The sequence below is a fragment of the Cnephaeus nilssonii genome (genome assembly GCF_951640355.1).
Source record: "Cnephaeus nilssonii genome assembly, chromosome: 17".
Classification (NCBI taxonomy): Eukaryota; Metazoa; Chordata; class Mammalia; order Chiroptera; family Vespertilionidae; genus Cnephaeus; species Cnephaeus nilssonii.
The window spans coordinates 53,715,318-53,740,682 of NC_137088.1; the positions used below are offsets into that span (position 1 = coordinate 53,715,318).

General features: G+C 52.9%; 1 protein-coding gene across 1 annotated transcript in view; it reads right to left on the reverse strand.

The window, feature by feature from the left end:
* Nucleotides 1-7,299: 7,299 nt before the first annotated feature.
* The window catches only part of SUCLG2 (succinate-CoA ligase GDP-forming subunit beta), a 247,903-nt gene continuing 229,837 nt past the window's right edge, over nt 7,300-25,365 (reverse strand). The window contains exon 11 of the mRNA XM_079795026.1: nt 7,300-8,349. Within this exon, the coding sequence (XP_079651152.1) occupies nt 8,234-8,349 (116 nt within the window). The 3' untranslated portion in view covers nt 7,300-8,233. The remainder of the gene's footprint in view (nt 8,350-25,365) is intronic.

Here is a 25,365-nt window from a genome sequence, read left to right on the forward strand (position 1 = left end):
TGGCCACCTGGCGATGCCAGTGACACAGACAAGAAACGCTGCAACCAAAGCCTGCTCCCTCCAGCCAAAGGCGGAGAAAAGGGGCAGCCTGGCAGGACAGAACCCACTCAGACATCACTCCTTCCTGCGGCAAACGGCCCAGGAATAACCTGAGCCCATCCCCACCCAGCCAGCCCTCCTGTCCGGGCCGAAGTGGCCAGCTATGGTCACTGCAGCTCGCCCAGGAAGAGGCTGAGTTGAACAGAGAAATGTAAAGATGCTCAAATGTCCAGCATGCAAAGTATGACATTTTGTGCACTTGCCGTGTGTGAGAAATACTTACATCCACGGGTCAGCACCGTGTTTCCACTCTAACACACGTGACTGAGCCCTGGATAAGGTATTGGGAGTTTTCATTGCAATCCTACCAAGTATACAAGCAATCAGCACATTTGAGGTAATTTAAGGGTAACTATTTTATTTATTTTATTTTGATTCAAAGTCATTTTCATCTTTATTAGGTGTTGGTCAAAGGTGCTTATATCATCCATGGCTTACAGAAGTTTGGATTTTTTTCTCCCAATTCATTAAACTAGGAGGAGGCAGAGTTGACATTCTTCTTGGAAGGATCATATTCAATTCAAGAAAGCCTGGTCTTCCCAGGATTGCTCCAGGGGTTTTGCCATTTCTGTGGTGATTTTAGTTTCTGGATTCCATTACTCCTTCACATCTAGCTTCTGACCCCCTCGGAGGATTTCTCGGACCCCGCACAACCATGCGACAGTCTCAACACTTGGTCAAGGCTTACCTAGGAGCCCACACAGGTAGTTGATTGAATAATCTCAAGGTTGACTATCTTAAACTTTCATTTAATTTATTAGGTTTACGTAATTAAAATCACAGAAGTGCTTGGGATGGCTTGCCATAACAAACAAAATGGTATCTATTAAATTTGTGCAGTTGGAATGTTTAAAGGAATTTCACCCATTTAAAATGGATGGAACCATGATCAAAAGCCACTTGAAAGTGATTTGTTAAATTGGATGGATTTATAAACAGAAGGAGAAGGTCTATTAGTTTAAAAAGTAGCCTTCAAAATTTATAACTTAATAATTATTAACTAGTAAACCAATTTAAACCTCTGAGAAATCTTTCCGAATGGCATGATGATCGTCTCTGGGAATTCCTTGCCAGGTTTTTCTAGTGCATCATTCCCGCCTGTTCCCGGTCCTGCCCAGGCCGGACAGCGCCACGCCCACCTGAGCAGCCACTGCTGGAGGAGAGGGCCTGTCTTTACTTCCTGTTTTCTCCCAGCAGCTGCCAGCTGCTGGGGACGAGCAGATGTCAGAGAGAATGTGTTTGAATGAAGCTGAGTTAGCTACATTTTTCAAGCTCGATTTTAAAATGCTGTATGCTGGGACAGTGGCCCTGAAGAGGTTTTGTGTCCGTGGCACACTGTCAAATACTAGAGTCTTAGCATCTTGCAAAGCACAAAGACTCAGAAGGACTGGATCTCATCAGCCGCGTTTGCAAGCTGCGCGGTGACGGCTGAGCAGCGTGGCCGTCCAGCACCTGTGGTTTGGGGAGGGCTGCCCTGCCCGGAGCATGTGCAGGAGCAGTTCTGCTGGACGTCAGCGGTGCGGCTGTCCTCACCTGCGCTTCTTCCTAAACAGCAAGTTTGACACCCCCAAGCCCCCCCGCAAAAGAACCCACCTCAACAGTGAGCTACAGACTGTTGGACATTCGTCCCTAGAACACAGTGTGGTGTAATTTCAAATATGAGAATTTTAGACATCACACTTCAGTGGTTTAACCTTTTGCACTCAGATGTCGAGTGTGACTCGACATGGTTAGCATTAGAATAAAGGAATTGAGAAAAAAACAAGCGAGTGCAAAGGGTTAAGGGAGTCCAAATAACATGAAACACAACTCATGTTGTAGAAAAAATTATTCCTATGTATTGAATAAAGCTGGGTGGAGGCATATCTATGAAATAAATACTAGTTGAGAATCACTAATTGTTTCAATTCCAGACCTAAGACTAAAATTAGCTTTTACTCTGCAACACCTACAATGTAAGCTGAATTAGGAGATTTTAAAATGTTGTTTAAATAGATCGCTTTAAAATCAGACTTTTACTTGGATCTGTATTGACCATATTTTCTTTTCTTTTTGCAGTTTAATATTCTCCCCAAATAGAATATTATTTGTAAGAGTGTATATGTGTTGTCAGTCTTATAGATGATTTGCACTACAAATTAATTCAAGAGCCCTAAGGAGGAAGGACCCCTGGCTGGTCGGTGCTCAGTGGTTAGAGCATATATCAATTCATATATCAATGAATTTATATCTTTCTTAGTTGAATGCACTCATCTACTAAGAACCCTCTTATTTCACTGATGTTACTAGATTTCCTCCTCCTGCTGTAACAGGAGTCTCCAGCCTTCGCCTCTCCTGCCCGTCCTGCCTGGGGTGGCTTCGTATGTTGGGGAAAACAGTGACTTAACGGGAGGCACCTGGGACTCGGTCCCTGGGAAAGGCCCTGCCTCGGGCGCTGTGCGCGTTGGGAGCACATTCCCACTGTAGTCGGACAATTTGTCCAACGGCGGAGGCGAGCTTTCAGCTCTAAAATGGTGCTTCCTGAGGTCGGGGGCCACCGAGAAGGCGATACAGTCAAGAACCTAGCTTGCTAAACGCCTCAGCCCAGCATCATGTCAGATTACCCACAACCCTCTTGGATTGGGGCCCTTGCAGGTTTAAGACAAAGAGCAACGCTTTGGCCTCGGGAGGTCAGTTTCAGACCTGAGCAGCCAGCCACAGTTGTGTGTTCCTGCCATGTCTGACCTTCCCTGAGAGACAGCGTCCTCCTCTGTGCGACAGGAGTGACAGATACAGAGCTGCTAAGCGGATGAGTGGGCGATGCTCTGGGGCAGGTGGCACGGACTCTGCGCTCCTGTGCGGTGAAGGGATGCTGCCAAGCCCCTCTGCCTGGACCAGAGCTGCGCGGCCCGACGGCAGCTCCCGGCGGCAACAGACCAAAAATCTGTCCTCAGCGCTCAACAGTCTCCGTGGCGAGCGGGCACGTGGTGGACATACCATTGGCATCGGGAGTGGAGGAACCACACGGCCTTTACCCCCGGTGGTGCCTTCAGCAGAGCACGCCCATCTTGCCCGCTGCTGCGTCCTCAGCGGCCAGGGAGTGGTGCCTGGGCAGCACCGCGGTGGGACAGGTACACTGACATCACCTTTGCTTTCTTTCTTATTTTTTTTTTACTTATTATTTTATTTTTTTATTGTTTAAAGTATTACATATAGTAGTGCATATATCTCTTTTTTCCCTCCATTTACCTTCCCCCAGCCTCCCCTACCTCCTGTCACATGCCCTCATCCCACCCTCCCCCCCCCCCCAGTGTCTTGTGTCCATTGGTTGTGCTTATATGCATGCATACAAGTCCTTTGGTTGATCTCTTTCCCCCACTCCTCAACTCTCCCCAGCCTTCCCACTGTAATTTGACAGTCTGTTCGGTGCTTTACTGTCTCTGTATCTATCTTTTTGTTCATCAGGTTATAATGTTCTTTATTTTCCATAAATGAGTGAGATCATGTGGTATTTTTCTTTCATTGCCTGGCTTATTTCACTTAGCATAATGCTCTCACAGATCCAAATCAACAAACGACAAGTGCTGGCGAGGATGCGGAGAAAAAGGAACCCTCGTGCACTGCTGGTGGGAATGCAGACTGGTGCAGCCACTGTGGAGAACAGTATGGAGTTTCCTCAAAAAACTAAAAATGGAACTCCCATTTGACCTAGTAATCCCACTTCTAGGAATATATCCCAAGAAACTAGAAACACCAATCACAAAGGATATGTGCACCCCTATGTTCGTAGCAGCACAATTCACCATAGCTAAGATTTGGAAACAGCCTAAATGCCCATCAGCAAATGAGTGGATTAGAAAACTGTGGTACATCTACACCTTTGCTTTCTTATCGCCTTCCCAGGACCCCAGATGAAACTGCACAGCGCAGTCTCTAGCAAAGATCACTGTGAGGATGACTGGAGACGCCCAGGGCTTTGGGAACTCGGTACTCACAGCCATGACTTGGTGTTATTCCAACGCACACGCAAGTGGTAAGACAAGCATGGCTTCAGAAGCACACCGCTATCGGCAGGCAGTCCTGTGATGGTGGCAAGATACACATCAGCATATGGAATGGCTTCTCACTGGCAAGTGGCTTTTGTAGACTAGTACGTTCCTACAGGGTTTAACATAAAAAGATCAACGATCATACTTCCTACTCATTCATTTCTTTCACTTCAATGCTTAAATCTGTTTTGCAGGTTTGGAAACAGTAATTTGCTGCTGTCCTTTGAGAGGGAATATTGTATTTTTAAAATTGGTCTTAGGGAGGGTTTGGCAAACCTTTTCTGTAAAGAACCAAGTAGTAACTCTTTTAGAGCCACAGGTCTCTGTCACAGCTGCGTCCTGTGCTGAGGGAGGTGAGCAGCACAGACAACCGGTACCTAAGTGGGTGTGGCTGGTGCCAATAAAGTTTCTAAAATAGCCCTTGGCCTTCGGGTGCCAACTCCAGGTCTAGGATACAGAACAACATAGCCTTCCTCACTCTTTTTTAAATTTAATTTTGTTTATCCTCACCCGAGGCTGTTTTTTCATTGATTTTAGATAGAGTGGAAGGGGGGGAGGGAGAAAGGGGGAAAGAGATGGAGAGAGAGAGAGACAAGGACATGAGACACATTAATTGTCTTCCGCACCCGCCCCAACCAGGCCAGGGAACAAACCTGCAAACTAGGTACATGCCCTTGACTGGGAATCGAACTTGCAACCCTTTGGTGTGCGGGCCGATGCTCTAACCACCTAGCAACACCGGCCAGGGCTCCTTCCCCCGTCTTGCCCGTTTCTCACCATGATTACATGTTTTTTTTCATTTAATTTTTGAACATATATCACACCCTGCAAATGACCACTGACTTTTAAATGTTTGATTTATCAATGTCAAAATATAAATTTCTTCTAACTTTTATTAAGGTCTTAATAAACACTATTTTTCTTCAGGATAACTTTTTCCCCCCCTCAGACAGCAAATTGAGAGGAATGCACATAGCATACAAATTGTGAAAGAATTAATTAAAAACGATCCGTGGGTCTAGTCAAGCTATTTAAAATGCCTTGACTACTTTACTAATTCATGAATTGAGTTACAACTTAAATAGAAAACCAAAATTGAGCTATGTGCTTCGATGCCATTATTCTTATGTGGACATCACTGTTCAAGGCAAGTAAGTGAAGGTGTGGATGGCTCAGGCAGCATGTACACAACACACCGGGCCGGGCATGCACGGGCGAAAGTGGGCTCCAGAGAACTGGCGAGGAAATAGGACAGAATCATGACATTTCAGAATGGGACGTGTCCTATGGAATCATCTGTTCCCCCTCACTGCGTTACGATTGATGAGTGTGGCCGTCCTCTGATTTTTCTTTCCCAGAATACACTGTTCCTTCTATTAGCTCTCCAGTCCTCCTGGCGGACCCCCCTCGGCCCTGTGCTCAGCGCTGAGAGCTGGATGGGCTGGCTGTGTCCTCGGGGCAACATTGAACCAGACGGACTCACCAGAGCCTGTAACTCACCCGCAGGACTGGCTGAGGGACAGGGTCCTGACCCACATCGGCCATCTCCGTTCTGGGGTTTCTTAGAATCACCAGGAGAGAAGCTTCCTCTCTCTTTCTTCCTCCCACTCTCGCTGTTTCTCTCTTTAATTCTCTCTTTTTTTTCATTCTCTCCCGGCACCCCCTGTCCTTCTCGTTTAGGGATGCTGAGCTTGACAAAATGTATGTGGGATGGCAGCCACTCTGCCACCTCGGGAAATGGCCGCCTGAGAATGAAGCCGCAGAGACGAGCTGGCCTGAGACGCAGGGTCCCAGTTCTGATGGCGTGAGCCTCTGGACGCAGCCTTAACTACAACCAGAAACCTCTGTCTCCATACCCACAGGGGCAAAACAGTTCCTCCTCTCTTCTGACGCTTGACTTGGGTTTTTGTCGTTACAAAAAGCATCTGGAGAATAGGTTGACTCAAATAAGTGAACCTTTCACGTCCTCTGAATGTGGCACTTGTTCTAGGAGACTGACAGGGAGACTAGCGAGTGTGGTCCCATCTTACATGCAGAGCAGTTCAGGCAAAACGTGTGTGCTGCTCTGTAAGTTTCCCGGGCTCCAAGCAAGCCTAGATAGTCACCCTGTTTCATGGGTATTCCTGCTGAGGACATGACCAACTTTAAGAAAATCTCGATCAGGCTGAAAGGAAATGTTTTGCATATTTGCATGTAGTACAGGTCAGAGGGAGACTTGGAGGGGACGCGGGAAGGTCAGCAGCACAGGGCACTGGAGTGGGTAATGCAGAGGCCTTCGGGTCCACCACCCACAGCACCGCCCCTGACTCCATTCCGATTCCAGCCAGTAGAGCCGGGCACACCCCCCAGCACTCATCCCACAAACAGTTACAGAATCCACACTGTGCTCAGCACCAGGGACAGATTTGAGCAAATAAACTCAGACACTTGGAGCTTCCAAGAAAAGAGAAACAACTCTTAATCCTGATCACCACCTATGCGGTAAAATAAAGGGGGCTGGCTATTTGCTTGTGATTAACCCTCTTAAAAAATGATCACATCAGTCCATTCCCTTACAGCCCCCTCGAAACTGGATTGATTAGGAACATCGAGATACATGTGTTGTGAGCACAGTCTTTACAAAACACTCGAATATGATGATTTTTGCCTAATTGGCAAAATATATATTATTTCTTTTACCATGCTAACTTGTTATTAAACTATCAAAACTCAAAACACACCAAAAAAGGCATTATTGATATTTTTCACTTATTACAAAATAATAATTAATAATAAAAACAATGGCAAACATGGAGCTATAATATGACTTGTCAACTTGTGGCCATGCAGAACGAATGAGAACTGGGAAGCAACAAACAAAAAAGTCTGGTCTGCTACACGTGATGCGAAAATTGTTACCAGTGGCAACTGAACCTCATTAGACGGGAGTTATGTCGCTGATTTCCTGTAGCCTTTTGCAGACTGAAGTCACATTTCAACACTTCTGGTTTGTATGTAACTCGTATTCTTTCATTGAATAATCTCCTAACAGAAATGGTTGCTGCTGAAGTTGAGTGAAACTGGACTAATCCTGGGACCATATAATATATAACCCAAATTTCCTAATTTTTGGAGAAAAGTGTTTAAGGAATAATATTGACAAAAATGAGAAATACACAGATCTTAGTTTACAGAACAGGATTTTATTTAAATTTGTGTACAAATAAAGATTTACCAAAATATCATCATAAACCCAATTCGCTCCCCTCCCCCAATAGGCACTATAGAGAAGCCATATTCTCTTAATTACGTGACCCCAGTTAGTAGATTCTGGGGGGTCAAGAAGGGCAGGGGGAGAAGATACTGACCCTCACGATAAAATTACAATGATGTCTCATCTTGGAATGTCTTAATTACAGAGATTTACAGAAGAATCAGCTCTCCTCAGTTTTCACATTAAATAAAATCTACTAAAAAATTACAAGTAAGGCTTCTGGCTTTATTTATTTATTTATTTTTCTGGCTTTATTTTGAGTGAGGTAAGGAGTATACTCAGTATTAAGGCAAAGGTAAGAATATATGGAATATCATGTGAAGTGTGGACCTTCCACTGTAAAACATATTTTGGAATATTCATGGGTTTTCCCAGCATGTGCTGGAATTAGGAATGTGGAAAGCTGTGACAGAGTAACAGCTATCTGTCTGACTGTCTTAGCTGCACCTTTTAGAGAGTTAATCTGTTAAGGTAGTCTTGCCTGAGTTTGCACGGCCTGTGATTTTTTATTGTTCAGGATTAAATGTCACCCCAACTGCCGGCAGTGAATGAGGCCTGTCAGGCCACACAGACGCTCCCCAGCGTCGGCCACACAAGTCTACTGAGCAGGCTCACGGTGACAGAAAAGTGTGAGAAGACAGGGCATTAATTTAATAAAGACATAAGTGAAATCAGATTAGTCTGTTTAGATATCTGATTCAAGAAGATACAGAATTAAGATTTTTCGCACAATGGTCTTGCTTCTCCCCTTCCCGTGTTTTCCCCAAAGAGATAACCATTTCCTTCAGTGAGGAGAGAACCAGCCCTTTTCATGGCAAAATGGACTTCTTCCTCGGGGATCAGGGCAAAGGCTTCACTTCTTAGCCACGCTGGCCACGGCCTTCTTGGCTGCGTCCTCCAGGTCGACGGCAGAGGTGATGGGGAGCCCGCTGCTGCTGAGGATGCGCTGGGCCTCGTGGACGTTGGTTCCTGGGAGAGGGCAGGGGTACAGTCACTGACAAGGAACGGGAGTTGGTCCCCAAGAGTCAAACCTAACATGACCGGACGCCCCGTCTCACCAACGCAATCCGATTACGACTCCGTTTCAGCTTTTTATGTGCAGATATGGCTACTTAAATAAATCCAAATGACAAATTTATTTTTCCCCTCTTTTCATCTAAATGTCTGGCATTAAAAGATACTGCCTATATTTTCTCTGGCATTTAGAAAATGAAAATAATGAGGTTCTTATAAGATTGTGAAAAAAGGAAGATTAACAACCACTTGTTCAACGAGTTTGAAAAAGGAAAACCTTCTGCAATGGATTTATCCCTTGACTGAACAGTCTGACTATGGGATCTAAAGAAAAAACTTTGTGTCAAAAATGAGCAAGAGGCCTAACCGGTTTGGCTCAGTGGATAGAGTGTTGGCCTGTGGACTGAAAGGTCCCAGGTTCGAGTCCGGTCAAGGGCATGTACCTTGGTTGCGGGCACATCCCCAGTAGGAGGTGTGCAGGAGGCAGCTGATCGATGTTTCTCTCATTAATGTTTTTAACTCTCTCTCCCTCTCCCTTCCTCTCTGTAAAAAAAAATCAATAAAATATATATATTTTTAAAAATGAGCAAGAGAAGGAAACCCCAGTGCGGGCGGCAGGGACACCAGCAGCCACACGGAGGGCGCATGACTATTGACCCGAACCCTGAGCTCCAGGAGATGGTGACACAGGTCTAGTCAGTGTCCGGGCAGGAGAGGCCACGGAGGAGATCTGTATCAAGAGTGGTCCAGCTGGAAAAGAAGGAAGCAGAGGACTTCCGAGAGACAGAGACACTTCACTGATGGAAGCTGCTATCACGGTAACCAGTCCGGTAGGCGCAGCGTGGTTTGTAGCCGCGCCGAGGTCGGGTCCTAATGTCTTGGAAGGAAGGTCTGAGCCGTGGCCTAATCTGACACCTGCAGTTCAGACCATCTGCCACCAGTGGCCACGAACCACAGCTGTGGGACAATGACAGCGTTCAACATGCGCGTTTCCGCTTCCCCTCGTTCTATACAACAGGGGGAGGCACGAAGGAGCGCCACAGGCCGTCCTGGTGAGTCTGTAGCACTTGCCGGCCCCGCACCCCCGAAGGTTTGCTGGGACTGACTATTAACATGCGAAATGCTTTTCTGTCCCTTCAGGGTGAGCAGCCCTGAGAGAAATGTGATAAAATTTAAGTCTAATGAAATATCTCAGCTGACTTCACTTCCTGCGCTTTCACCTGGTTGGCCAGACAGCCTATTTATAAACACGGCCGTGGAGCCCCGGCCTGGGACGCCCAGGAGCACGTGGAAAGGAGCCGGGCAGCGATCCATGCGGAGGGAAAGGCGAGTTGGAGAGGGGCAGGAGTGAAAGGTGATGTCACGTGGATTCTCGGGGCCCCGGGCACACGGAAGCCCCGGGGAGGGCACTGGGTCTTTGGCTCAATGCTCACTGGCCGCTGCCTGACACGGGAATCGGACAAATGTGCTCTCTGCGAAGCAACAACCCAAAGGCAGGAAGTCATTAGTGAAACCCGCCTCTCCCCTGCCCCGGCGGTGCGTGAGTTGGACAGTTCTGGGTAAATCATTTAACTCTCTGAGCCCCAACTTCTTTATCTCCAGACATAACATTATGATCATCTTCCTTACAGCGAATAGTCATTAGGCACGTACATAGGCCAGGTTTACTGTCAGTGACAGATGCGTCTTTCCGACGACCCCGAGTAGGTGCTACTGCCCCTGTTACAAGATGAGGAAACTGAGGCACAGAGAGGAGGGAGAGCGTTTGTGGTCCCACAGGGGCGGCGGCAGCGACGGGCGTGAGCCTGTTCTCTCTCATCACAGGCCCTAACTGCTCCAGAGCGATGCTGTCTCCTGTCAGCGAGGAGAGTGCTGGGAGGACAGGCTGAGGAGAGGCAGAGCTAACGCCTGGACAGCACTCTGCAAAGGGCGGTGTCTGTGGCCAGGCCAGCACCCAGCGGCTCCTGCTCCCCGTCCAGTGGGAGCAGAGGCTGGGGGGTGGCTGCCCACCAGGGAGCGGCACCAGGCCCCTGGCCTGAGTCATGTGACTGAGTTCTGGCCACTGGAGGGCAAGGGGTACAAAACGCACACCCCTAGACCTGCAGTGTGGCCCTGCACCCTTTGCCCTGTCCGCCTTCTGGACGCCGCCAGCTGGACCACCCTGGAAGGTGGCAGCGAGGCGGCAGCGGGCCGCTGGGTTCGAGCAGGGCACCCTCCCACCCTGAGGCCTCGAGCGGACGAGGAGGAGCCGGGTAAGTCGGACATGTCGGCGCCTCTGCTGCAGAAGCTGCATCACGGTATCCAGGTGACTTTGTAAATGGGCGGCAGCGCCAAGGGGACCAATGGCTCCCGGTGCCCACGCCCCGCACGCCGGGCTGGACCACCTGCTGCTGCTCAGTGAGGACGCAGCGGGCGACGGCATGCCTCTGCGGACTCCGTGACCAAGCCCAGAGTCTGTCTGCTCCCTCGACTGCTGGATTGCTCCCCGAGGAGGGAAGCTGCCAGCTGCGGGCTGCCCCGCGGGGCCTCTGGGAGGAGCGGGACCGAGGGCGGACTCCGCCAGCAGCCAGGGAAGACCTGTGGCCTCCGGTCCCCCCGCAACACGTGAGTGACTTGGGAGCGACCCTGCCCAGCGAAGCCTGGACTAGACCTCAGCCGTGAGCGAACCTGACCTCGGGACCCGCCGAGCCACACCCGATCCCCACCGCAGAAACGCGGCTCATCCACGTTCCGCGTGCGAAGTCGCTAAATGGCGGGGCAAGTTGTGACTTAAGTAAAGCACCTGCGAAGATCTATTAGGTCACGAGTGCAGCCTTGGTGCGCATCCTGGTTCACTTGGTGGAGTTTACCAGCGTCCCGGAGGCTGGCAAGCAGGGCGGAGGCTCGGAGGGGTGGTGGACTGGGCGGGGAACCCCGCACTGCTCCCGACGGGCTCTCTCGGGCTGTGCTCTGCGGGGAGGAAGAGCCCGGCTGGCACGGAGCCAGGCCGTCTCGGGACCAAGTGACTGTGTGCGTTTTTATCTCCTTCCACACAGACATGGGCTAGAATTCTTTCCCCAACGGTCCTCCAATCTGCCGGGGAAGAAATCTAAGTTAAGGTACAAAGGCTCTTCTCCCTCTCCCCTTTTCCTTCAGAGCACCCTCCAATCTCAACATGTGACCTCCAGGGGCCCCCCAGGAGGCAGGCTCCTCTGCCTGACCCCGGGGCGGGGGTCCTGCCTGCCTCTTGTGGGGTGCGCCCCGCTGCGCCCACAGCCTTACCAGGCCTGCCACCCGCTGTGTGGACCCGGGGCCAGTCATGCTGGGTGGACCTGGCTTGACACAGGAACAGCGCCAGTGGTGGTGGTCATCAGCCAAAGCAGCCAGAGCAGGGCACTCGGCATGCGTCCAGGGCTCCAGGCTCTAAGCATATTATTAGCTCATTTGCTCCTCAGTGGCGCCCCCAGGTGGCTGTTATTCTCCTCCCCTACAGATGAGAGGTTCCCGGCTCCGGTCCAGCGGGCATGGCTGGTGTAGCCAGGAGGCCCTGGCATGAGCATGCGACTCCCTCTCACTGGTTTACAGGATTTCTGGAGCTTATGCTTGAAATGTCTATTCTGAATTCCGAGTAACTCCTGTGACTCTGTAAACATGCCATGATAACAATGTTGGCAGTAATAAGATATCTGTTCCTGTGGCTTACGAAGTCCTCCGTGTGCCTCCGTGTGCTCTCTGCGATGACCTTGAGGCCGGTGTTCATAAGTCAGTCCTCTCAGCCGGGACTCAGGCTTCCTGGCTGGCCGGGCTCAGTCTCAGCACTTTGCTCCCCCCTCTCCATGCTCATTCCTGGGCCTCCTGCGTGGGGTTTAAATGGGCAGCACGATGCCCTGCGTGAGACCACTTGAATCTCAATGACGCTACACGTCACTCCGGGGCAAAGACCAGGCACGATTAGGATGCTGCTCTTTCCACCGCCCGTCTGGCTAAACCACTCTACCCCCACCCTGCTGGGGAGGGACCCGTGTTTCCTGAGCAGAATCAATTGTTCCCAGAACACTGATTGCACCTGATCAAGGACAGTCCAAATACTGGCGGTGGCTGTTAGCTGTGCACAGATTTGCTCTCCTGAGAACGGGGACGGGCAGCATGCGTGACAGACGTGGTGGCAGGGAAAGGCTGTCACAGGGGAGCAGGCAAGAGCACGCGGAGCTGGCTGCAGAGCTGTGAGTCCCAGACCAGGGCGCCCGAGCCCGGCCCTGCTCTTGCTTGGGGCCAGTTCTCCTGTGGTTCCCGCCCATGAGAAGTGGTAATCACCGGGGCTCCCCTGTACGTGTAGGGGTGAGATAAACTCTTGACCCCCCTTCCCCCCCCCCCCCCCCCCCCGCCGAGACAAATGGGCTGCTCTTCCTCGCAACCAACTAGCCTAACTAATATCCTCTTCAGCACCCGACGAAAACCAGGCGTTTCCAAGGGGAAATGCGTGGCCTGGGACCCCGGGACCCGGCAGACAGGCCGGGCCGTGGCCTCCTACCCGAGCTCTGCTGCCCCCTCTGCCCCGCCGATGCCATCTGGTCCCGAGATCTCCCTTTAAGTGGCATTTCTTTGGGAAGCCTTTTCACCACCTCCCGCCTGCCAGCCAGAGCGAAGGGTTATGAAAGGAGCTCCCAGTGCCTGGGAGTCAGACCCCAGCACCCGGTCCGCTTCCTGACACATCATGTCCCCACTGAACACGAGCTTCACGGGCTGGCGATGGGCTAGACGCGCCCCAGGATGTCCTGGCTCAGCACAGCGCCTGCTACCCTGGCGGGACCTGCTGGTGGACCAGACGCCACGCTGGCTCACACATTCAAAGCGTGTTGGGGGGGAGGAGGGGAGAGACACGCTTCTGATCGCCTTGCTGCCCCAACATCCGCAGATAGCCGTTTGACAGGCCTGCAATACGGCCTAACACTCCCCGCTTCCCGGGATTCTCCAGGGCTTCTGTGCGTCCGGTAGCTAAGGGCGGAGCAGCAGCTGCTGAGTCCCGTGCCTGGCATGAGAGCGCCCAGCTGCCGCCGGCCCTCTCTGCCCAGCAGCTCCCCGGGCCCCAGGCAAGCGGGGCGCTGCTCCGGGTCAGCGCGGGGGGCAGGGCCGGGCCAGGGAGGACGGGCGCAGCTCTCCTCCAGCTGCTCCTGCCGGGCCACATCCAATACCTAATTGCTTCATAATTTCAGGATCCACTAAAGTGAATTTTAATTATACTTGCACTTACACTTTAATTACGGCCTTAATTATTCAGCATACACCGAGCACGCCCAGAGCTAAGCCGGGGGAGGAGTCCTCATGCTGAGATGGAAGCTCGGGCCTGGATGAGCTTGGAGCGTGTGCAGGGCCCTGGTCAGAGGAGAGTCCACACGGGGCGTGGGGTGGGGTGGGGGCGATGCTCACAAACAGGCCACAGACAGACACAGGGGGAAGGAACAGCCTGAGGAGAGGGCAAGGCAGAGTCCAAAAATGACAGAGACGGGATGCTCAGATAGAAAGATGGACAGACGAGAGATACACAGAGGGAGGAAAGAGACAAAAAATAAAGATTAGAGACAGAAGGGACAAAAGAAAACTAGAGATTTAGACAAGAGAATAAGGGGGAGTGGCAGGGGGAGGGGTAGAAGAAGAAAAAGGAAGAGGAGGGGTGAGAAAGAGAGAGAGAGAGAGAGAGAGAGAGAGAGAGAGAGAGAGAGAGAGACCAAGACCAGAGACACATGATAAGAGAGACTCATGAGGAATAACCTAGAGAGGGTCAGGCATAGAAAAGAGACAGGGACAGAGTCAAATAGAGAGATGAGGAAAAATGGGAGCTCGCCAAGTCCCGTCTGCAGCTGCCCGGCCTGGCCCCTGCCCCAACTCCTGCCCCTACCCCTGCCCCTGTCCCGGCTCCTGCTCCTGCCCCTGCCCTGGCTCCTGTCCCCTGCTCCTGCCCCTGCTCCTGCCCCTGCCCCTGCCCCTGCCCCTGCCCTGGCTCCTGTCCCCTGCTCCTGCCCCTGCCCCTGCCCCTGCCCTGGCTCCTGTCCCCTGCTCCTGCCCCTGCTCCTGCCCCTGCCCCTGCCCCTGCCCTGGCTCCTGTCCCAGCTCCTGCCCCTGCCCCTGCCCCAGCCACATCTCCCTTGGAGCAACCTGAATCACCACCTGACCAGACGGCCGCCCACGCCCGCTGGCCGCACTGCAGGCGCCTAGGACCTGCCCCCCAGAGAACAAAGGGGGGCGATTTCAAAATGAAATCTCGCTCTAGTGGTAGAGGACATTATACAAAATAATAATTATCACAGTCTTTGAAGTTCTCCCTCTTCCGCCTGTTTGACCACAGACTTCCCGCCACTGGGTGGAGTGAGAGAGCCACACAGAGATGCAAGGTTAATTGATCAAGTTTGTTCTCTGCCTTCATTAGGAGGACACACATTACAGGGTTTGGTTCAAAGGGTGCGCCGCCCGCACCCCCCCCCCCCACCCCCCCGCAACTTCCTGGGCTTTTTATCACAGGCTGTGAGGAAACCCACTGGCAGAGTGTAGACCTCTCTTTCTACACTGTTATCAACAGGAATGCAGGTTCTTTTAAAAAAATACAAGAGGTAGTACCTAGTGTTTGTGAGGAACAATGAATGCTCGGTGGATACATGAGTGAAGGGGCTCTCAACCCAAAAGAATGTCCTTTTATCCCGTTTACAGATGAGGCAACCGAGGTACCCGGGGGCCTCGGAACTTGCCCACTATCCCTGAAAGTCAGAGGCCGAGCCAGGCCCAGCCCCAGGCCTGCTGACGGCAAAGGCACGTGGAACCACACCCGGCCGGCCCCACACGGCCCCGCACGGCAGGCGGCCCAGGAGACTGCAAGCCAAGCTGCTTATTTTTACTGGAGGGAACTGAGGCCACCGATGTCGACGACTGGCTCAGGTCAAACAACCAGTTAGTTACCCGAGGCAGGTCAGGGCCCCAGGTCAGGGCCCCAGGTCAGGGCTCCAGGTCAGGGCTCCGGGTCAGAGCCCCAGGTCAGGGCCTCCAAGTCAGTGCCCCAGGTCAGGGCCTCCAAGTCAGCGCCCCAGGGTCGGGGCTCCCAGGTCAAGGCCTCTAAGTCAGAGCTCCATGTTAGGGGCCCCACATTGGGGCCCCCAGGTCAGGGCTTCAGATCAGGGCCCCCATTTGGAGGCTCCCATATCAGAGCCCCAGGTCAGGGGCCCCCCCAGGTCGGGGCCCCCACATTGGGCCCTCCAGGTCAGGGCCCCCAGATCGGGGCCCCCAGGTAGGGCTTCAGGTCGGGCCCCCCAGGTCAGGGCTTCAGGTCGGGCCCCAGGTCAGGGCTTCAGGTCAGAGCCTCAGGTCAGGGCCCCCATGTTGGGGCTCCCAGGTCAGGACTTCAGGTCAGGGCCCCTATGTTGGGGCTCCCAGGTCAGAGCCCCAGGTCGGGGCCCCCACGCCGGGGCTCCCAGTCAGGCCTGGAAAGCAAGGTCCTGGCGGGCACAGCGAGGCATGGCCTCTTTCTGACCACCCTGAGCTAAAAATAGTTTTTACGTTTTAAAATTCTTGGAACAAATCAGAAGAATGATATTTTGTGATACATGAAAAGTACCTGGAATTCAAACTGCGGTGCCTGCGAATCCAGTTCTGGCGGAACACAGCAAAGTGACTCAGTGACAGACCGCCGCGGCTGCGGGGTGGCCGTTCCGCCCTGAATCCGAAACTATCCGGCCCCTGCTCCACGCAATTGTTCTGCTGTTTGCTTGTTTTGCTCAGAGAGGGGGGTAGGTGGAAGCAAACAAACTGTATAAAGCGGCAGACAAACGCCATCGTCCCTGCGCCCTCGCGCCTCCTCCGGACTCTCCGTTCAGGTGACCATCAGGAGGAGGAGGCCTGTGCATGAGCTACGGGCCACATCGGAGGCGGGCCGCTGCTGGAGGGCCAGGGCAGCGGTCCTGGGGCCGGGCTGGCTCGCTGCAGGCAGCTCGCTGGCACGCTGGCTCCGGTGACGGCGTGCTGGCTGGGGTGATGGCTTCGATAATAGCCACAGCGAACCCGTACTGAGCCAGGGACCGCGCTGGGTGATTTAAAAACTCATCTGCTCCTGCCCGGCCAGTGTTGCTCAGTGGTTGAGCATCGGCCCATGAACCGGAAGGTTGAGTGTAGGGTTTTTTTTTGCTTGTTTTTAAAAAATATTTTTATTGATTTCACAGAGGAAGTGAGAGGGAGGGAGAGTTAAAAACATCAATGATGAGAATCATTGATCGGCTGCCTCCTGCACGCCCCACACTGGGGATCGAGCCAGCAACCCAGGCATGTGCCCTAACTGGGAATTGAACTGTGACAGGAGGTGGCTGATCAATGATTCTCTCTCATTACTGATGTTTCTATCTCTTCCTCACTCTCTGAAATCAATAAAAATATATTATTTTTTTAAAAACTCAGTTGCAGCTTATAAAACCCTATGAGGCGCCTATATTTTTGCTCCCATTTCACAGATGGGGAAGCTGAGATTTCAAACCTGGCTGTTACTGACCAGCTGAGCAACATGGGTAAACTACTGCAGTTGGATGAAAACTGTATCAAAATTCTGTGCATCCCTCACATTGTCAGATGAGAGCCCTCTGCCTCCCGATCTCAGGTAGCTCTGCTCTGGGCAGCCCCAAGGTGGCGCTCTTGGGAGAGCCATTTTAACAGGACACACCCGTCACCTGTGAAAGCACACAGGGAATCTACCCGTGAGTCACTTCTCCGGTGGCCACGTGCTCTCGATGGCTGGTCAAACACAGCCTTCAGGTGTCACATAAGGAGACGGAGCCATGCAGAGAGAGCTCACTGGTCACTCGGGAAACCCCCAGGGGCAGCCAGCGGTGGTGTGATGTTGGGCAGGACTCGGATGCCATACCTGCCGGCTCGAGCACCCTCCTTACTCAGGTGCCCATGCTCAGCTTCCACTCAGGAAACAGCGTCAGGCTCTTGTTTTTGAAGGGATGACCGCTGCCTAGACTGGGGTGGGCGCCAGACCCAAAGGCCGCCCAGGCTCAGGGCAGACTGATGCCCTGTGATGTGCATGAGGGCCAGGCATCACCCAGCACTGCAGGCTCTGGCCTGCTGCCCGGCGGCGGCGGCGGTGGTGGCGGCAGGGCCGATCTGATGGAACACCTGATGCAAGAGCCAGCCTCACCCTTCCTGTGCCCTCCCTCCGAGGGGGCTGCACCCAGGCCCAGGTGCTCTCACCTGCAGGCTTCCAGTGGGAGGCCCGCCCAGGGCCCAGGGCCAAAGTGCCCGTGACGGGTGTCACGCGGCCGAACTCCGCGGTCAGTAAGGAAGCTCGCTGTTGGTGCACAACGAGGTGCAGCTGCCACTTCTTTCTCAGTCACGGAGGCGGCAGTCTGGTGCCCTGAGTCCTTTATCTTATTTCTCAGCAGGAACACAACCCAGATGGGGAAGAACCTGCTGGGTCCCCTCAAGGCCCAATGCACCGGGTTGGATGGGCGCACTCGATGGTTGGGCTGTGGGAACACACAGGGACCAGCTGCCTCAACAGGGGCCAAGGGCAGAGGCGCCAAGACAGAACGAGAGGGCGTGAGAGCCAGCGTAGGGGGCTTCCGGGTGCAATCCCATAAAACCCGACAAGGAACGCCTTTTTATTAAGGTCCTCGGAGCTCAAGTTGTTACATCCAAACGAAAGAAGAAAGCCAGGCTGCACAGTGCGGAGCCACCCTCCCTCGCGAGCCCTGGTCCTTCGCGAGCCCTGGTCCCGGCACCACAGGACGGGCTTCCTGCGGTGCGAGGCAGCGCGGGTCCAAATGGCATGTATTTCAGTCACAGGCACCACCGAGAGGTAAGATGAAAAGCCAGAATGGCAGACATCATAGAGCATCTGTCTGGAAACGGAAATATTCGCTCCACAGCAGCTCTGAGCAGTCCAGCTAACACTTCAGGCGAGGCCGGGTGAGGCGTGGGCTAAGGAGTGTTACCGTCTTAGACAATGGGAGGGTTTAAGGCTTCGTGACAGAGCAAGATTGCGTCCAACGTCTCATCTGGTTTAACCTGGTGATGATGACTTAACACTTACAGGGAGGAGAGGTGACAGATGTCTAGTGAGCTTCGGAACGCCAGCAAGGCACACACACGGGGACAGGGATGGAGGGAGGGGATGAAGAGAGGTACGTGGGCACCAGAGGGCAGAAAGCAAGGTGAGAGGTGGGTGTGCAAGGTGAGAGGGGGGAGCCGGAAGAGGAATGAGGATCACACACAGAGGAAAAGAGATGCACATTGGCACAGAACATCCGACCCCTCCAGGGGCCACGTTCCCAACCACGGCAGCAACAGGGCTGCACCGGGAGGGGAGCGGGGAGGAGGGCCAAAGTGTGCTGGAGAGGTGGGTGCAGATGGGACAGGGCTGTCTCACCCGAAAGGGAGCAGAGCTGAGAAGGAGAAGATGAAACTAGGCACAGAGCCCAACGGGGAAGTGTGCTGAGGCCGGGGTGGTAACGGGCACAGCCGGAGGCCTGGCCCTGCGGGGCCGGTACACTCGCCTGCCCAGGGCCAGGCCGCCACTCAGCAGGGTCTTTGTTCCCTGTGGACTCGAGGGAAGCAGCAAGCCCAGGGCTCAAACATTCTGAATGAAACATTTTCAAGCTCGTCAGCCAGAGCCCCCCTGCCTCTAGGTGACAGCCAAAGGCCTGTGCCAGCTCTCCTCTCCAATGTCAGTGGTGGCCCCACACCCAGCACCACGACATTGGGGGCATGGGCAGCGGCCAAGTGCATGGGCATAGCTGAGCGCTCCGTGGCTGTCTCCACACTTTGATACTCACTTCCCCTCTAGCAGATCAAGGCATCGGGCGGCAATTTTACTGGCCCGTGCTAAGGACACTTGGAATTCCTCTGGCGGATGCAAATTTGTCAACGTCTCAGAGGCCAGGACAAGTGTCCACGGCGAGGAGGTGCCGGTGCCTTGGTCAAGGAAGCAAGAGAAATGATACAGAGTTCCTGCCTCAGAGACGGTCGCGATGTCAACAACACGAGGGAGTGTTTAGGGAACATTAGACAGATTGGAGAGGAAGAGGAGGGGGACAGAGGGGACGTGTGTTCTAAAGATATTGGCAAAAGAGAAATCAAATGTGTATGTTGCTGAAACAAACCTTTTGGTATTGGGAAGAAAAATCAAGTTGAAAAGACACGGCTAAGAGGAACGGGATCCAAGCTACAAATGATCTAGGCTCATTACTATTTCTTACGAGCTTAACTCGGAATCATGAGCACCTGCGACGAGCAGCCGCCCAGACCTGCAGCACGGACGCAGCTGCATGTCAGCGGACGGCGGCCAGGAAAGTGAATTCACAACGGGTTCTCTGAGGGAAGGCTCTGGGATCTAGCACGCGGAGCGCCCAGGTCCGAAGCTCAGCTGCAGCACGTCCCCACGTTGGCTATACAAGGCCATGGATTAATGTCGTGTGTTTCTCAGGAGTATCATGGGTGGGCCTGAATTAACCACCCACGTAACTTCTGTGCTACGTGTGTATGCACTGCAATAAGCAAAGAAAAGCTCATTCCAGATCATGCGTTCTTCATTCGTAACAGAAACCACTGCTGACAAAGGCTAACAAGCTCCCCCCAGAATGTGGTTGTTCAACTGACCAGGAGTCTTTGAAAGGAGAGCAATCCTGTGCCTAGCGGGGGAGCTCTATTCTGAGACGCCCAGTGAACACCTGGCATTATGAAGTGGCCATTTCAAAGGGGAGAGAGTCCTCTCCTTACCCACTGGTAAACAGCGATGCTTACTATTCAGCTGAGAATAAAGATTTGTCCACGAAACCCCACGAACTCCAGCTGATCAGACCGATCAGAGCTTCCTCATCGGGACACTCATACACTGTGAGGGCACCAGAGGCTTTCAAATGCGAGCCACAAACTGGTGAGACCCGGGGCAGGATGCCAGAGCTTCCAAATGGCCGCCAAGCAAGCGGAGAGGCCACCGCGCTTATTCATAAGAAAGAGATACTACTAATAAAACTATGATCAGCTGCTGAAATGTCTGTTTTCCTGGTTATGAAAAATCTCATACTTGTTCAGGCTATAAAGCCATGTGTCAGAGGATCTGAAATGTAGCAAGCAGCTACTGACTGTTAGCAGCAATTATTTATTACTAGAGGCCCAGTGCACGAAATTCGTGCATGGGGGGGGGGTGTCCCTTAGCCCTCTCTAATCCGGGCCTAAACGGGCAGTAGGACATCCCTCTCACAATCCAGGACTGCTGGCTCCCAACCACTCGCCTGCCTGCCAGCCTGATTGCCCCTAACCACTTCTGCCTGCCAGCCATTTCACCCCCTAACCACTCCCCTGCCAGCCTGATCAATGCCTAACTGCTCTCCTCTCGGCCTGGTCACCCCCAACTGCCCTCCCCTGCTGGCCCAGTCACCCCTAACTGCCCTACCCTGCCAGCCTGGTCACCCTTAACTGCCCTCCCCTGCCGGCTTGGTCGCCCCTAACGGTCCTCCCCTGCCAACCTGGTCTCCCCTAACAGTCCTCCCCTGCAGGCCTGGTCACCCCTAACTGCCCTTCCCTGCCGGCTTGGTTGCCCCTAACTGCCCTTCCCTGCCGGCTTGGTCGCCCCTAACTGCCCTCCCCTGCTGGCCAGATTGCCCCTAACTGCCCTCCCCTGCCGGCCTGGTTGCCCCTAACGGTCCTCCCCTGCCAGCCTGGTCTCCCCTAACAGTCCTCCCCTGCTGGCCTGGTCGCCTCTAACTGCCCTCCCCTGCTGGCCCAGTCATCCCTAACTGCCCCACCTTGCCAGCCTGGTCACCCCTAACTGCCCTTCCCTGCCGGCCTGGTCGCCCCTAACTGCCCTGCCCTGCTGGCCTGGTTGCCCCTAACTGCCCTTCCCTGCAGGCCTGGTCACCCATAACTGCCCTCCCTTGCCAGCCTGGTCAACCCTAACTGCCCTCCCCTGCCGGCTTGGTCGCCCCTAATTGCCCTGCCCTGCTGGCCTGGTCACCCCTAACTGCCCTCTCCTGCTGGCCCAGTCATCCCTAACTGCCCCACCTTGCCAGCTTGGTCGCCCCTAACTGCCCTCCGCTGCTGGCCTGGTCGCCCCTAACTGCCCTCCGCTGCTGGCCTGGTCACCCCCAACTGCCCTCTCCTGCTGGCCCCCCTTCACCCCTAATTGCCCTCCATTGCCAGCCTGATTGCCCCCAACTGCCCTCCTCTGCAGGCCTGGTCACCCTCAACTGCCCTCCCCTGCTGGCCTGATCTCCCACAAGTGCCCTCTCCTGCTGGCCATCTTGTGGTGGCCATCTTTGACTACATGGGGGCAGCCATCTTGTGTGTTGGAGTGATGGTCAATTTGCATATTAGGCTTTCATTATATAGGATTGTAATTCAGACTCCGGTAAAAATTGTCTAGCACACTTGGTTTTCTTTATGTGTCATTTGGCTTTAACATAGATGTTGGGGTGATGGACATCCCTTTCTTATTTCACTTTCACTGGTTAGACAAGGGTATATGTTCTGGAAATGTGACCATTTTTAATACATATTAATATGGATAAAGATCCCAAGAAACACATCGGCTAAGACAGGAAGCACAGTGCTCTGTCAAGTTAACTGGAAACTACCCCTGGAATCGTCCAGAATGTTCTGGCCCCTTCATCTGCCTCTGTCACCAGAGGCAATGAAGAATTACTCTGTTTAGAAAAATCACAGTGTAAGGCTGGGTAAAATGGAGCAAACGCAGAGAGATTTGTGGGAGGAGCAGAATTTACTTTCTAACCCAGAAGAAAGCAAATGAAAAACATAGACTGAGCGTAAGAGAAACACCTCAGAGACCCCTAGAGTCACCAACTGTCCCAGTTGGAGGGCTGGGACCAGACCTTCGGGGGCAGATTTTTGGTTTTGGCTGGTTTCTTACGTTCCCTGGGCTGTGCTGCTGGGGTACAATGTCCTACGCAGCAGGACCTGAGGGTGCCTTGTGGGGCCCTCGGTGGGGTGGCGTGCATTTGCTAGCACCTCTCCTTGGCCCACTCCTACACTCCCCCATGCCCGCCCCCACATGCCTTCCATCTGACAGCAGAGCTTCCTCTCAGAAGGGTGGCTCTGCCCTGAGGCAGGGGTGGGGAACGCCCGGCCGAGGGCCATATGCGGCCCTCAAAATCATTTCGCCTGGGCCTGCCAAGGCATCCGGGGTGAGTTAATTAAATGTTTGACCAAACACAGCAGGCTAATTGTTAAGTTGATAATTTTGTGTGGCCCTCGAATAATGTTATAAATATCCAAATGGCCGTTAGCAGAGAAAAGGTTCCCCACCTTGCACATAAGACTCTCCCATTCTCTCTAGTTCCCACGCTCACTTTCCCACGTGGACCAAGGATGCCATCCTCCTGGTCATCAGATGGTAAACCCTAGCTCCCCTCCTCTCTGTCCTCACTTTTCTATCCACTTTTACTTCCATGTGACAGTCCTGCCTGGGTTCTACATGCCAGTGTCACGCACTCTGGCTACTAACTGGACGTTCCCACTCTGTTCTTCGAGCCACAATGTGTTGCTGCAAAGTCACTGCTCCCCGGGACAGCGCACCCGGCCAGGTCCTGGGCTTGTCTGCCACCGTTAGGATCCCAGTGCCAACTCCTGAGTGCGGAACAGATGTGCTGTCTTCTGACCCTCTAAGTTCCCTCCTCCTTTCCTTCCATGATTCAAATCACACTTATTTCCACATTCAACTTGGAAGTTCTCCTTTTATAATATCTCCTTGCTGACTCACTCTCTAAATGCACCATAGTTACAGTAGTCAAAACCGAGGAAGCGTAAAGAGGGGGATGCCAACGGAAGCGGGCCGACAGCAGCACTCGCTGGGAGACGCACGTAACAGCCTGCGCTCCCTTCGCAGAGCGAGCACTTGCTTGGTTCCTGTTTTGTGCCCTGTATGGATAATGCCATCTCCGATGTCTGCATTTTGTTAATATTAGTGCCGGGAGCAGAGCTGGGGCACAATCCTTCATCTTTCCTGGTTTATTATGTAGGACAATACAACTCTGGGACAGTCCTAACCTTGGTGTGGGCTGCTGGCTTCCCGAAATCACATAAGTGCGTGTCCTTGGCACGACCATGCTGAGGACCCTTATCAACAAGATGCTAACTCCCACAGGAGGCGGAAAAGAAACAGCTGGGATCTGGGAGTGTCAAAAGCTCTCCTGCGCCCCCCTTTGGTAAAGGTCCCAGGTGCCTATTACAGGACAGGCCCCGATGCTGAAAGAGCAGGGTCCTAGGTCACCAGAGGTGCTTTAGCCCACAAAGCTTTGGGGGCAGTCTGCTGTTTGAGCTCATCTTGATTCATCACCTGCAATTCCCCCTGTCACCGGGGATACTATGCGGCGATAATATTTCTGAAGGTTCCAGAAGCCTTGCTGTCAGGAAGCCCTGACACAGAGACAGATTCTAGTAGGACCAACACTTGTTAACACTGTACATATATTATCTTGTATTGTTACATCTTCTTTCTTTCTCTTTTATTTCCCCAGCCGTCTAGTAACTGAGATAATTTCTTATATTTCTATACATCCTCCTTCATGCCCAAAGCTCCGTAACCTGCATACAGTATTTAGTATATCAATTAACCAACTAAAACCCCACAGGCATATACTTTGGAAGCGCACTAACTTAAAAGATGCAAATCTGATTGTCCAACAACTTAGAAATGTCAACACTCCCAGCAGCGCGGGCAGAGCTCTGACACCGCCAAGAGAGATCAGTAACGGAGATGACCGTGGATGTGGTATTTAGCGTGTTTCAGCATGTTTATTATCCAGGTACACACGATAGGGAGCTGTTCAATGTCAGAGATCAATTCCGTCTGGAATACTAAGCACTGTGTGAAAAAGAGAACTGCTCCTTTTGGTCTTTGGGGGAAAATAAAAGTGGGGTAGCTTTCTTTCCTAGGAACGAACCTAAAGCTAATAATTACGGACCTCTGCCGACAACACGGGCGCAGGGAGGGTCGCAGGACAGAGGGCGCACCAAGGCACACACTCACTTCGGGTCATTTTCAAGTGGCAGACACTAGTCCGGACACCTGTTCTCCTCTACAGACACAGAGCTGACTGGTCGAACCCGAGGGCCACTGGCCACGCTGCCCTGAAAGGTGGACACAGCCCTTTACTGCGAGCTACACTTACACTGAGCCCAGCAGCTCCTTGATCAACTACTTAAGTGATTTTCTCTGGAATCAGTTCTGCTGCCTTTACTGTATTAAGAAGATTTCATTCATGTAGATGTTGGAATGTCCGTGTTAACCTTTGCCAACTGGCGCTTCTGCTATTTTCGTTTTTCTCTTGTCATCATTATTTCTATCTGGTCCGCCTGGTCCTGATGGAAGTTTGTGAGGCGGCGTCTCAGAGGGAGGAGCGGGGAAGAGGGTGAGAGGAGGAAGGGGCACTAGAAGGAGCCGAAGAGACCAGCGCTGCGGCTGTGCTGGGGTCTCGCCCTCATGGGACGGAGACACACAGGGGCCACATCCCCCGTGGGGACCGCGTCTGCGGAATGATGCACCAGCGCGGGACGTGGGGAGACCAGCTGTCCCGGGGATGATGTGCAGAAATCTACCCCGGGCTGCTTGGCCACTGTGCTCAGAAGACTGTGATGGCGTCCACAGGCCTGTTGCTAGTTCTCACATTACAGGGCCTGTTTTTGCCTCCCTGCTGCAGTGGTTCTCAAAGTGGGGTCCCCAGAACCCAGGGGAGGTCGGCCCCTGACGTGAAACATGATTTTGTTGTAGTAGTAATAATAAAACGATCATATTAAAAACAGTGATACTCTGTTGGCATTTGCACTGATGAAGCTAAGGTGATGGTGGGTAAAGTGCCAGCCACTACCACGGAAGCGAAGAAGTGGCACCAACCTGGGCTAGTCCTGCTCCCCCCACCACACACTTGCCATACAGGGTGCACTTTCAAGTCGGGTATCCTTAATGAACAGTAAAAAATATTAATTTTTCTAAGTCTCAACCCT